This window comes from Rhinolophus sinicus, linkage group LG16 (genome assembly GCF_036562045.2).
Source record: "Rhinolophus sinicus isolate RSC01 linkage group LG16, ASM3656204v1, whole genome shotgun sequence".
In the NCBI taxonomy this organism is placed as follows: Eukaryota; Metazoa; Chordata; class Mammalia; order Chiroptera; family Rhinolophidae; genus Rhinolophus; species Rhinolophus sinicus.
Genome location: NC_133765.1, coordinates 21,170,792 through 21,182,895, shown reverse-complemented (window position 1 = coordinate 21,182,895; position 12,104 = coordinate 21,170,792). Strand labels below are relative to the sequence as shown.

Genomic DNA, 12,104 nt, shown 5'->3' with positions numbered 1-12,104 from the left:
ATTATGTAGTCTCTCTGGTAGTTCTAACATTTGGGTCATTATTGGGTCTGGTTCTGTGGACTGTTTTATCTCTCCTTTTTTTAAAATTTCTTTTTTTATTGGGGAATTTTGGGGAACAGTGTGCTTCTCCAGGGCCCATCAGCTCCAAGTCATTGTCCTTCAGTCTAGCTGTGGAGGGCGCAGCTCAGCTCCAAGTCTAGTTGCCATCCTCAATCTTTAGTTGCAGGGGGCACAGCCCACCATCCTGTGCGGGAATCAAACCGACAACCTTGTTGCCGAGAGCTTGAGCTCCAACCAACTGAACCATCCGGCCCCTCTGGAAGCTCAGTGGCAGCTTGTTGTTTTCAATGGAGGACGCCGCTCATTGGCCCATGTGGGAATCGAACCGGCAACACTGTTGTTCAGAGCTCATGCGTTCTAACCAACTGAGCCATCCGGCTGCCCCTATCTCTCTTTTAAAATTGAGATATAATTGACATATAACATTGTATTCATTTCAAGTTCCACATGATTTGAGAGACACACACACACACACACACACACACACACACACACGGTGCCAAAAAAAAGTATACACGTTTTAAGAAAGGAAAACTGTGTTAAAATTGTAATACTCAATATATACCAATAACAAAAGATGAATACAAGTCACGTTTGACTTCTGCAATTACAAGAGGTGCTCAAAGTGGTTACGATCAGCGTCCAGACACTTCTGATTACACGAACTACTGCTTGAGCAACGTTGACCAAAGTGTCCACTTGTATACATTTTTTTGGCACCCCCAGTATTTACCAGATATTTTATCTCTTGACAATGAGTCTTTTTTCCTTTTTCTTTCTTTCTGCCTTACTTTCTTGCTTTTATGTGTGTGCTGTAATATTTTAGTGACCGCCATCACGACATGTACAAAAACAGTAGAGGCAAAGAACTTACACTTGGAAATGGGCAGCCCTGCTTAGTGGGGGGCTGGAGCTTTCCTATCAGTGGTGAGCTGGGTTTGGGGTTTCTTCTTTCTGTCATTACCCGCATTGCACGGCAGGCTTCAGATTCCTTCCGTGATGAGTGGCTGTTACCTTGTGCTTAGTGTGGAGCCTCGGATGCCAGCGGGCATTTTCCAGTGTTCCTGTTCCACCTTGAGCTTTGAGCAGTTTGTAGATGCCTATGCCACAGAGCGAATCTGTTACTGGCCCTCCAGGGCGGGACCTTTTCAGCATCCCTCCTCACGCACCCCACTCCCCGGCAGCCAAACATCGCCTGCATCTGTGGTGGCTCTCAAGGAAAGAGTTTCCTGCCCCTGCTTTGCATTCATGCAGAGGCTCTGAGGCTCTGGGCAGCCAGGGGCTGATGGCTTTTGCCTCTGCTCTTCCCCTAGAAAGCAGTAGGTCTTTGTCTGTTTACTTTGGCAGGAAGGAGAGTTTCCTATTCCTTCTCCCCAGGGGCAAACAGGTTTTGCTTCTACTCTGACTGTGGGAGCAAGAGGGTTTGCTGCCCCTCTCCCACAAACTTAAGGCTTTGCTTCCTTTGAGAGGAGTGTTCAGGAAGCAGCAGGATTTCATGCCTGTCCCCTAGCAGCAGCCGATCACACCTTCACAAGTGTGCCACCAAGGGGACTCTGGTCTGCTGCCTACCCCAGTGGGCACTGGGTGGAGGGAGGCCCGCTCAAAATTGCTTGAAGTGAGTGCTGACTCCTGTTGTGTCTGGGTTTCTGGTTATCCTGGATGGAGACGCTAATCCACACGCAGCCTTTGGGAACTTGTTAAAATTTCAGCTGCTTTCTTCTTACTTGCTTTTATGGCAACCACCTCTTCCTCTCGTGCGCTATCAAAGATGAAACAGTTTTGTGTGGCCTGACTCTCCGCAGAGGGGCTTCTTACTGTTTAGAATTAAATTTCCTTTGTTTATCTTCAGACCTCAGCTTTCTGATGGGTTGAAGAAAAGGTTTGAGCTTTTTCTTGTTGTTCGGATGGAAGCAGCATTTTCTTACTGCTCTCTACATCCTGAAGAAAAGTGGAACTCCCCCAAAGCCTACTTTTTAAATCCCAGCCCTACACTCCCTCTGAAAGGCTTTCATTTCCAGGCCTTTGTTTATACCTCAACACATAAGATATGGTGAAGTGGTTGTATCGCCTTCCTAGAACCTGCGCAGCAGAAACGGGAGTCCAGAGGAGTCAAATGTGCTCACACAGAGTAATCAGAATCGAGTGAATCTCCTCCACGGAGAAAATCATTTCTGTGCGAGTTTCCCACTTGAAAAATAAGTGTGGGCCCTCCTGCAAGCATTGCACCTCTGAGGTATCAGGGATGCCCTTCTCTGTACGACTTCGCCTCCTCAAGTGCCTTCCCTGCAAAGAGGTCCCAGTGTTTTCATGTGCGTTATCTCATCTGTCTATCATACATTCATGTGATACAGGAGCAGGTGGTAGTCTCTCCATCCTCAAAACTGAGAGAAGCAAGAAGCCTGGAAGCGAAGAATCACATGGCCCAGCTGGTCCCCAACGCAGACTGTCTGACTCCAGCCTGGCCCCCACCTAGACCGCACCACTGTGCTGTGTGCTAATTCTAAGGTCTCCTGGGGGGAGGAAAAAAAAAAAAAAGCCTCCACAGTCATTTGTTCAGGGTTTAAGTGATTCATTTTGTGATTTGATCCTGAAACATAAGACAGTCTGGTTTTATAGACAAAAAACAATATCCCAAACTGGATCACGTTAGTTCCGAAGAGTTTTGTTTGCAACAGATTGGAAAGCGAGCCATGTGGCTGAGCCCCAGGCTGAGGCCGGTACCCTTTTGTCTTCCACAGCTCTCATTGGCGCCTGCGGTGGGAATTATTCGGCCATGACTGCTGTGGTCTATTCCCCTGACTTTCCTGACACCTACGCCACAGGGAGGGTCTGCTATTGGACCATTCGGGTTCCGGGAGCCTCCCACATCCACTTCAATTTCACCTTATTTGACATCAGGGATTCCGCAGACATGGTAGAGCTGCTGGATGGCTATACCCACCACGTCCTGGTCCGCTTCAATGGAAGGAACCACCCACCTTTGTCCTTTAACGTCTCTCTGGATTTTGTCATTCTGTATTTCTTCTCTGATCGCATTAACCAGGCCCAGGGATTTGCTGTCTTATACCAAGGTAAGACTTCCCCATATGCCTCAGGCGCCCCTTGCCCACCCCTGTGACCTACGGACTTTGGGCCGTTCTTGCTGGGAGGTCCGTGAGTCAGGAGCTACTCACTCAACTTGCGGATTTCCCTACCAACCATTTCATAACTTGTCTATGTTTCACGATACAGAAGAGAGGTAAAACCTGTCGATTTTGCTGTTAATAGTTCTAATGACAGTTTTCATGGGAGGGTTAAAGAACAATTAAAAGAAAGAGCTGAGATTGGTAGAATTAGAAGGCTCTAAAGAGGTCATTTGGTCCATCCTCCTGCCTCTCAGGATCCCAGACAAACCCAAAAGACTGGTTTTCCATCTTTCTTCAAATCTTCCTAAGGTGGAACCCCACTCTCTGCCCCGCTAATGTGGACACATGTGTTCCAGGCACATCTCTTTGCCAGCACATGAGAAGCACAGGGGGTCTAAGACCCAGGCTTCGTCCAGGATGTTGAGGGCCTCAAGAAAAGTTACATCAGTGTGTTACAGGAAGTCAGAGGGAGGAGGCCTCCCTGCAGGTGGGGTAGTCTTGAAGAACAGGTAGGATTTGGGTCAACAGATAGGAAGGAAGAAGGCCTTCTGGGCAGAAGGAGCTGTAGATGCAAAGGCACGAGGGTTGGAAAACGATAAAGCATGCGCAGGTGTCTGAAAGGACCAAATGATTAGACGTTGACAGCTCATCCTTTCTGCCTCCTTCAGGGTCACGGCATGACAGGTTCTGCTTGGGGCCAGTGGGGCCAGTGGAGAGAATCGCACCCCGAATCGAATCAGAGAAAATAGCCTTTCTACATAACCAGTGCCTCCTCCTCCATAACTGTTCATTGTCTTGATGAGCTTTTCCCCAGTTAATTCCGTTTGCTCTTACAGCTGTCAAGGAAGAACCACCACAGGAGAGGCCCACTGCCAACCAGACATTGGCTGAGGTGATCACGGAGCAGGCCAACCTCAGCGTCAGCGCTGCCCGGTCCTCCAAAGTCCTCTACGTCATCACCACCAGCCCCAGTCATCCACCCCAGACCGTCCCAGGTAGTGGTTCCCAGACACCATCAAAGGGGGTGGGAGCCACAGAGCTTGAAGGCAATGTTCTTGGCTGCTACATACACCAGCACCCTTGGGAGTTTCTCATTCCAAGGCAGGTTGGGGATCTGACTCTGATTCTGTTTGTCTTGGCCTTTGAAAAACATGTTCTCATTAGCTTGATTCCTTAGTCCTTAAGAAAAAGTGCTCACCTCCATAGATCTAACATGTGTGCCTTTTGTCCATTGTGATGGATTAATCAGCTAACCCAGGGTTTTCTCACATTGAGAATATCTTTGTAGAGCCCCAAAGCTATAGCTCCCTAAATTCATTGGCAATTGCAAGAGCTCCATTCTTTCATTCATTCATTCATTCATTTGAAAGACATGTAAGTGCTTTAATGGTGCCAGGAGCTGTTGTAGGCACTGGACTATACAGTGAACCAAACAAAATCTGCCCACCTTTGGCTCCTAAGTGGGAGGAAAGAGACAAAAAGCAAAATAAAGTCAGATGGTGATAAGAGCTAAAAAGAAAAGTCATGCAGGAGAGGAATAGAGAGTGGCTGATGGTCTTAGGGCTGGAGCTGGCTAACTTGGTTGGGTACAGACTTCCCTTCTCTCTTTTCTGCCAAGGAAGTTAGGGCCTTTATGAGCTAACAGAGCTGCAGAGCGCCAATCGCAATTACCTAGCCTAGAGATTTCAGACTGCTCCCCAGGTCCCTTTCGAAAGGGCGAGAGCCCCTCCAATGCTTGCTCTGTGTCATTTGTTTGTGTGTCCCAATAGGATTTTATAGGTCACATATCGCATTTCCCAGATAAGGAAACTAAGGCCCAAAGAGTTTATGTAACTCACCTGTGGTTGTACAGTGGATCCGGTGGTAGAGACAGAATGTGCACCACCCCTTTCAACTCTGAATCCAGTGCACTTTGGACCACACCACCTGCCTCTCTCCAAGAGGTGAGCCAGGTGAGGCACTCAGAAGGCCCAGGCTCCATGCCAGCTTGTCTCTCAGCTGTATTTGGTGGCTGCTGCCATCTGCCAGGAACTCCTCAGCCAGACCCACATCTCTAAGCTGCCAGTGTTCACTTGGGGCCACCAACAGACCTTCTTTTGAAAACTGAGCTCCAACAAGTCTGATAAACCCTGTCTTTTGCACTTGCAGGATGGACAGTGTATGGCCTCGCAACTCTCCTCATCCTCACCGTCACTGCCATTGTAGCAAAGATCCTTTTGCACGTTACATTCAAGTGAGTACAAGAGCGCTACCCCATTCCAGGAGGGGAGGGCTCAGAACTCCTTTGCTACCACTATGCGTCATTAGTCTGGATACAATTGTAATGTCGGAACATGATTCTAAAGCCCTCAGTCCTCGGGAACATAAGACAGTAGACATTCCTCTTGCTCTGTAGAGTGAAATGTACAACTGGACAAAGCTCACCAAGGTTTGAGGGATTGTGTTGCCCCCCACCTGTGTCCAAAGGATACAATTTCAAGGAGGATTGAAACAGTCTGGCCATAAAAAGCAACAATTTCTATTTTTTGCCTTATGCTGGCCCCTTAAAGAGCTCTTGATGCAGGAGTAAAGATTCCTAGAACAATACCATGCATTTTTCCCGATGCCTTCTAGAAATTGGGAAACATTCTTAGAGAGAGAATTCTAACATTTTATTAACTATTGCTTAATAGTGATTTTTCAGGCAGTGATTTAAGAAGTTTATGGAACCTTCTTTAATTCTGATCAGTTCAGGGGGAAAAAGACAACATTTCCTTCCTTTATTTTGCTACTCAATTGAACCATTCTGCCTTCCATGAAAGGGACAATTATTCATGCTACTGAAGTTTGTGTACTTATGGAGGGGACTCCTTTCTAATGTTTTCTAGACTCCTGCTCTGTCTTTCCTGTGGGTCCCAGTCTAGGCGCCCTCCATTTTCCTCCCCCGCCCCAGTTTTATTGAGATATAATTGGTATACAGGCTTTCTCCATTTCAAGGCCTTCCCGAACATTTGTGTCCCGTGAAAGCCACTTCTTTCCTGACCTTACCAGTCCTCTGCCACAGACGTTTTTATACACAAAATGCTGCCAGCTCCTCCATTGCCCTGTGAAGGCTGCCCTTGGCCATACTGGGATCACCCATAGGCCTTTGCACCCTGCACTTTACTTTTCAGTGGAAACAATGTCATTATTATTTGCTGAGCCTACTCAAGTGCCATATATACATATATATATATTTTTTTTATTTTTTTTATTTTTTTTTAAGTCACAATTCACATGTTCTGGAAGCCTCTTGGGCACAGTCCTGTCCATGTGTCCCCTACAGCAGTAGGAGAACAGGAGACTTCCTATAGGGCCAGCAGCTCACAGCACGCTGAGGCCCTCAAGTACATGTCTGACTCCCAAGTGACATTGCAGAGTCCCTCTGGAACTTCCCTGCCAAGCAGCATCAGTGGTAAGGCAGGACCCACTTCAATTGGAGTGGTTTTGCCTTTATCCCGTTTTTAACTAGGTGGCTGGCCTTCCAGGTAAATGTCATTTGAAGAAAGAGTTCTTTTATTTAAAAAAAAAATTGGAAACTCATGATCCCTCGGAACAACCCTGTCTAGGTTTGAATACTTCTGCCAGTTAGAAAGTTCTTTGTTCTACTGAGCTGGAATCTGCCCGGCTGCACCCCCGTCCCACAGGACAATAGTCCTTCAGATCTCTAAAGGCAGCTGCTAGGTCTTTCCCGAGACCGCACCTCACTGCGCATCACATCTCACAGGCACAGGTATCTCATGACATGGTAGGTTGTTTTGGATGCTTTGTTCTACTGTACTTGAAAAACTAAGTTGTTTTTGCTTGACAGATCCCATCGTGTTCCTGCTTCAAGGGACCTTAGGGATTGTCGTCAACCAGGGCCTTCAGGGGAAATCTGGAGCATTTTTTATGAGCCTTCTACTTCAATTTCCATCTTTAAGAAGAAGCTCAAGGGTCAGAGTCAACAAGATGACCGTAATCCTCTTGTGAGTGACTAAAAGTACCCCCTGTGCCCAGGACACGAGGTCCCTCTGAGCTCCAGGCCAACAGGGGACCACCTCTCCCGTGGTTTCCTCTGACCAGCTCTTCCCTGCCTCTCCCTTGACCTCTTCGGGGCACTTGCCTGTGGACTGGGAAGGGGTGCCCTGCTGCAGGGGCAGGTGTCGCCTGGATTCGTCCTGCTCCACCATCTGCACTTAGGAGAGACTGCGGTCCCCGGGTCCAGGCCGTCCTGCGTCTGTCTCTCTCTGTGATCTAGGAACGGGGGTGTCAGGACAGTGAGGCTGAGACGATAGAAATGGTTGTGTCCCAGCACTGGGTTCAGGGACATTCTAGACTGCCGGGTGGCGGGTAGGTGTAGTGTACATCGAGTCTTACTTCCTTCTTCTCCAATTTGTCTACACACAGATCACGTTCTCCTGGCCTTTATGGTTTGTAGCAAGGCCAAACAGGGATAATTGAGGTTTTCTTGAGGGTTGGCTAGGTCCTGTACTCCTGGGCATAGCACCCCAAAGCCCTAAAGAGGGCCCATGATCTGTGCTGACTCTGGGGCTTTGCCCTCGGCACTGGATGAGGATGGGCCTCCTTCAACCTGGGAGGGATCCTGAGAATTGGGTCTGGGGATCCCCATTCATGTCACACCTTCCACGTACAGGCTTCTTTCTGTGGCTTCTTTCCATAGCTTGGTAACCAGCAGAGCGAGCTCGAGGAGTGGTCGTATAAAACGTCCATTCATTTCTTCCCACAACAGACTTTACTGACAGCTTTCATAGGTGCTGGATTGGATTTGTCGGGTCTTGCCCCCGCGCAGCTTGTGGTCCTGTGAGCCAGACCCTCATCTCTCCATGATTCTCTAAGCTCACTCAGTTCAGAACGTGGTTTAGCATTTAGGCAGCATGATGTGAGACGGGGTGCCAGCAGTCCTTCCTTTAGGTGTCCCTCATTTTCAGAGAAGAACCCCATAGCCCGTGTTCTCTGCAGCCCTCTCTGCCCCGTCTTACGGGGACAAAGCGGGGTTTGGAATGGCTTGGGAGAGAAGGGGAGGGCTCTCGTCCCTGATCCTACACTACCCTGCCCCTCAGGGGGGAGAGGCGAATCGCAGAGATGGCGTGAGAAGTGGGGGCTTGGGGGGGGTTGGGAAGTGGAGAACTTCAGAGGACAGGCCTCCAAAGAGTGAGAGCTGCAAGTGCAGCGTTCACCACTGTGCGAGTCAGTGCCGCCTGCACTGGAATCCGCCCCCATCCAAAAGCAGGCTTTGCCAGCAGCAGCTGAGAAGAGCAGCCTGAGCCTCCGAAGGCCAGGCCTCGGCCTTTGTCAGAACATGACTCCCCCAAAGTCACTCAGGCCTGGCCTTGATGTGCCTCTGGCCTCACAGGTTCCATCTTTGAAACACTTTGCCTCCCTCCCCCAAGTCCCTAAGCCATTGCCTTCCATGTCCCTTCCTGGGGTTCTGGTAGCCCGTCTGCAACTGGCCACTCCCAAAAGGACAGGGCCATGTGGGGCCAGCTAGGAGGTGTCTGCAGGGAGAGGTGACACTCAGCAACCAGGAGAGGTGCTAGGAGCTGGCAGGCAGAGGGGCATCCGGAGGAGGGGAGTGGGGCAGGGTGTCCAGGCAGCGCTGGCCCAGGCACCATGGGAGGCCTGCCGCAGCCATGGAGCTGCTTGGGGTCGTCTTCACTCTTTGATCTGGAAAGGGTGATCACCCTAAAGCAGCTGTCCACAGGCCCCTGGGTCTGGAGACAGGTCTGTCCCCTACAAGGGCCACTGGGAATATACTGACATGTGCGGTCTCCCCTCCAAGCTGTTCCTGGCTTTTGTGGAATCTCCTTTCAAACCCAAGTGTCAGCTGTGCATAGTCACAACGGGCCTTGTGCTGTGAATAGATCCAGTCACAGCACAAAGGGAATGTGGGACTTGGCAAAGGGTTCGCCCAGCCGAGGGGCAGTGGTTCAGCTGCCTAGGACTTACCCTGATCGCTGGCCTTTGGGGCATCCTGTGGGCCCACCTGCCTGCCCTGCTCAGCTCACACCTGTGGTCATAGGGGCCAAGCCCCGAGCCCGTGCCAAGCCTGCAGCTGGATCCGCCCTTTGTCTTCGCAGAGCCTGGAAGGGCTGGTGACGCCTCAGTGCTCTCCTTACTGGTCCTGGAACAGCCTAGTGCTGCCAGGATCGACTTCCTGCCCAGGGAGGGACCGCAGGAAACCCAGACCAGCCTCAGGAGAGCGCGGGCAGAGATGGTCATAAATTGTCCTGGGCCAAACCTCCGTAAGCTCCATGGCCACAGTCTGGCCATGGCTTTGGCTGGAACCTGTCAGCAACACCCCACAGAGGGTCCCCTGTGGCTAAGTAAACACCTGAGAAATCAGTTGTCCCAGAAGACGTGAGGTGTGCTTCCAGGGGCATTGGAGGCGGAAGCACTTGATCTGTTAAGAAACTACTTTAGAAGAAAGTGAGGGTTGGAGGTGATTGGAAAGGGTCACCCCAAGAAAAGTACATTACAGGTCAGACAGCAGAAGATTGTGCAAGAGGAATGGGGAGGGGCTCTGGGGGCCCCCATGGACGGCCGCTCTGAAAGCATCCTGTCCAGGGCCTCTGCCCTGAGGTGGCAGAGTGGAGAAGGCTGCAAGTGGGTGCTCAGGACTGTGTGCCCATCTCATCCCACTCACCACTGGTCCCCAGGTCCTGCTGTGTCAGCGTATGTCCCCACAGGAGGGAGGGCCCTGTCGCTACCCATGGTGAGTGCACCTTCTCTTAGATGTGCTTCACAGTGTCCTTGGCCCCTCTAGAAGGCACTCGGTGCCCTGTGTTCTTCCCCACGTGTCATTGCTTAGAGAGCAAAGGAGGAGAAGGAATGAACCCAGGGTACCTTCCCCCACCTACCCTTCCATGTCAGAACAGGGCTGAGGCCTCTCTCTGGGTGTAAGCGAGGTAACCTGGTTGCAGTAACTTCTGAAGTGTGGGCTCTGTCTCAAGACTCCAGTCAGCCAGAAACCCACAAAGATCAAAGCACTAGTGAGTACAGCTGTCCTGGACCTCAGGCCAAACCTATGGGGCACAGCCCCACCCACACGCCCCATTGTCAGCCCCAGGCAGGAGTCAGCCTGACCTGGCTGAGGGTCTGGCCAGGCCGTCCCGACACCAGCAGGCCACACAGGCCGTCGCCAAGCCTCTGTGCGTCCTGGGCACTTAATCCTCACAAGCACTTAGTGGATGGCCTCAGAGACCCGTCTCCCTGCCCGGTGAGGCCACCCCAGGTCTCCCACAGAGCCAGGCCAGCTCCCCACTCCATAGCCCAGCCACCTGGCACCCTCTTGGGTTTCAAGTCTCCTATTTGGTGTTTGATGTCTGCTTCTGTTACTACCTTGGGAGTTTTTAACCTTTGGATTGTTTCCTCTGGTGTCTTTGTTTACTCGCCTCACTCTTCTACCTCCTGGCCAGGTCTCTCAGCTTAGCTGCCCTGGCATGGGGTGCTTCTCAAACCTTCCAGCCGCAGCTGCCTCCCCTCAGGCTGGCCGGCTCGGGTGACGGGGCCTCACCCTCTGCCTGCAGACCCCACGGGGGTGCCCATCTCACAGGTTTCTGTCTTGCGGGGTCAAACATACTCAAAGACAGAAGTGGGTGTGGCGGAAAGTCCGAGGCGAATCTCCTGCTTCAGAAAGGATGTGTCTTCAAGGAGCACCAAGTGGGGGCTGCCTGGCGGGGTTCACGCAGCATCCAGACCTGCCCACATCCAGACTCACCTTCCGCAGGGGATCCTGACTTTGGATGACAAGGCTTTATTTGTACATATGCTCTTAATATGCAACTTTGAGAATAAAATAGAAACATCATGTATTTTAAAATATAAGATGAAGTGTGACGCACTGTATACAATTTAATATATATTTTTAGGATTTTGTTATTTAAGGAAATGGAATGTAATGGTACTTAACTTTTACAAAAGAGAGAAGAATGTTATTTTTACTGCCTGGAGAAAATAAATATTCTCATTGTTGTAGAAACAGCGATGGGCCCTGGCTTGTCATTTTTATGGGCGAGCTCTCAGAGCCCAGGACAAGGAGACCGTGTGCTCTCAACTCTGCACCAATGCCGGCCTCACCATTTGTTCCGTTTTTCCCGTTAGTGTCTCCCAGTTTCCTCAGGTCTCGTCACAGCTTTGACCCACAGTTGGTCTTCAGCCGGTAAGATCTGAAAGAGCCGGAATTCCAAATGAGCACACTGGACGGTGGAGACAGGGCCGTTCTCGGGGAAAGGCATGGGGGCTCTGCGCTCAGAAAGACCTACGTCTGACTTGACCTAAGTTGGTCAGTCTACTTCTCAGCCTCAGTTTCCTCACCCGTAAAATGCAGTCGTGTCTGTGCCTCAGAAGGTGATGAAGATGAAGTGACAAACTGTGTCTAAAACGCTAATGTGATTATTATCCCGTGTGCCATTCATCGTGCGGTTCAGAGCAACCACTTCTCGCCCCACCCTTTCCTTCGTGATGTTACTAACGGAGGCTCCAGGTGTGAGTTGCCCGCTCTGCGCCTGGCACTGCTGTTAGGTGCTGTGCATACCCTAACAGGCCTTTCAGCAGATACTGTCGCCCCTCCTTTCCCAGTGAGGGGACTGAGGCTCAGAGGAGCATTGGACAGCAGGTGAGAACACAGTCCTGGAGTCGGCCTACAGGATTCGGCTCCCACCATTTATTCACCACGAGGCCAGGGAGTAAAGCAGGGAGACTGAGGGTTTTGGCCACGGAGTGACATCAGATTCCCACTTTAGAAGGATTTCCAGATCGGAGTAGGCAAGTCCAAGGGTGAGGAGCCAGTCAGGAGGCTTATGCATACACGGTCCAAACAAGAGATTCGGGGGCCCTGCCCAGGCTCCCCAACCAGCACTGTGGAGGGAGGGGAAGACGTAGGTGAGAGCAAACTGGCCA

General features: G+C 50.8%; 1 protein-coding gene across 2 annotated transcripts in view; it reads left to right on the top strand.

Annotated features, from left to right (window-relative positions):
* Nucleotides 1-11,186, top strand: part of KREMEN1 (kringle containing transmembrane protein 1) — a 67,651-nt gene extending 56,465 nt beyond the window's left edge. The window contains exons 6-9 of one of the 2 annotated variants that reach the window (XM_074321735.1): nucleotides 2,799-3,131; nucleotides 4,022-4,183; nucleotides 5,334-5,418; nucleotides 7,015-11,186. In XM_074321735.1, coding sequence (XP_074177836.1) covers nucleotides 2,799-3,131; nucleotides 4,022-4,183; nucleotides 5,334-5,418; nucleotides 7,015-7,183 — 749 coding nt within the window. In that variant the 3' untranslated portion in view covers nucleotides 7,184-11,186. The remainder of the gene's footprint in view (nucleotides 1-2,798; nucleotides 3,132-4,021; nucleotides 4,184-5,333; nucleotides 5,419-7,014) is intronic. The other variant, XM_019743130.2, reaches the window with a different exon arrangement.
* Nucleotides 11,187-12,104: the final 918 nt, after the last annotated feature.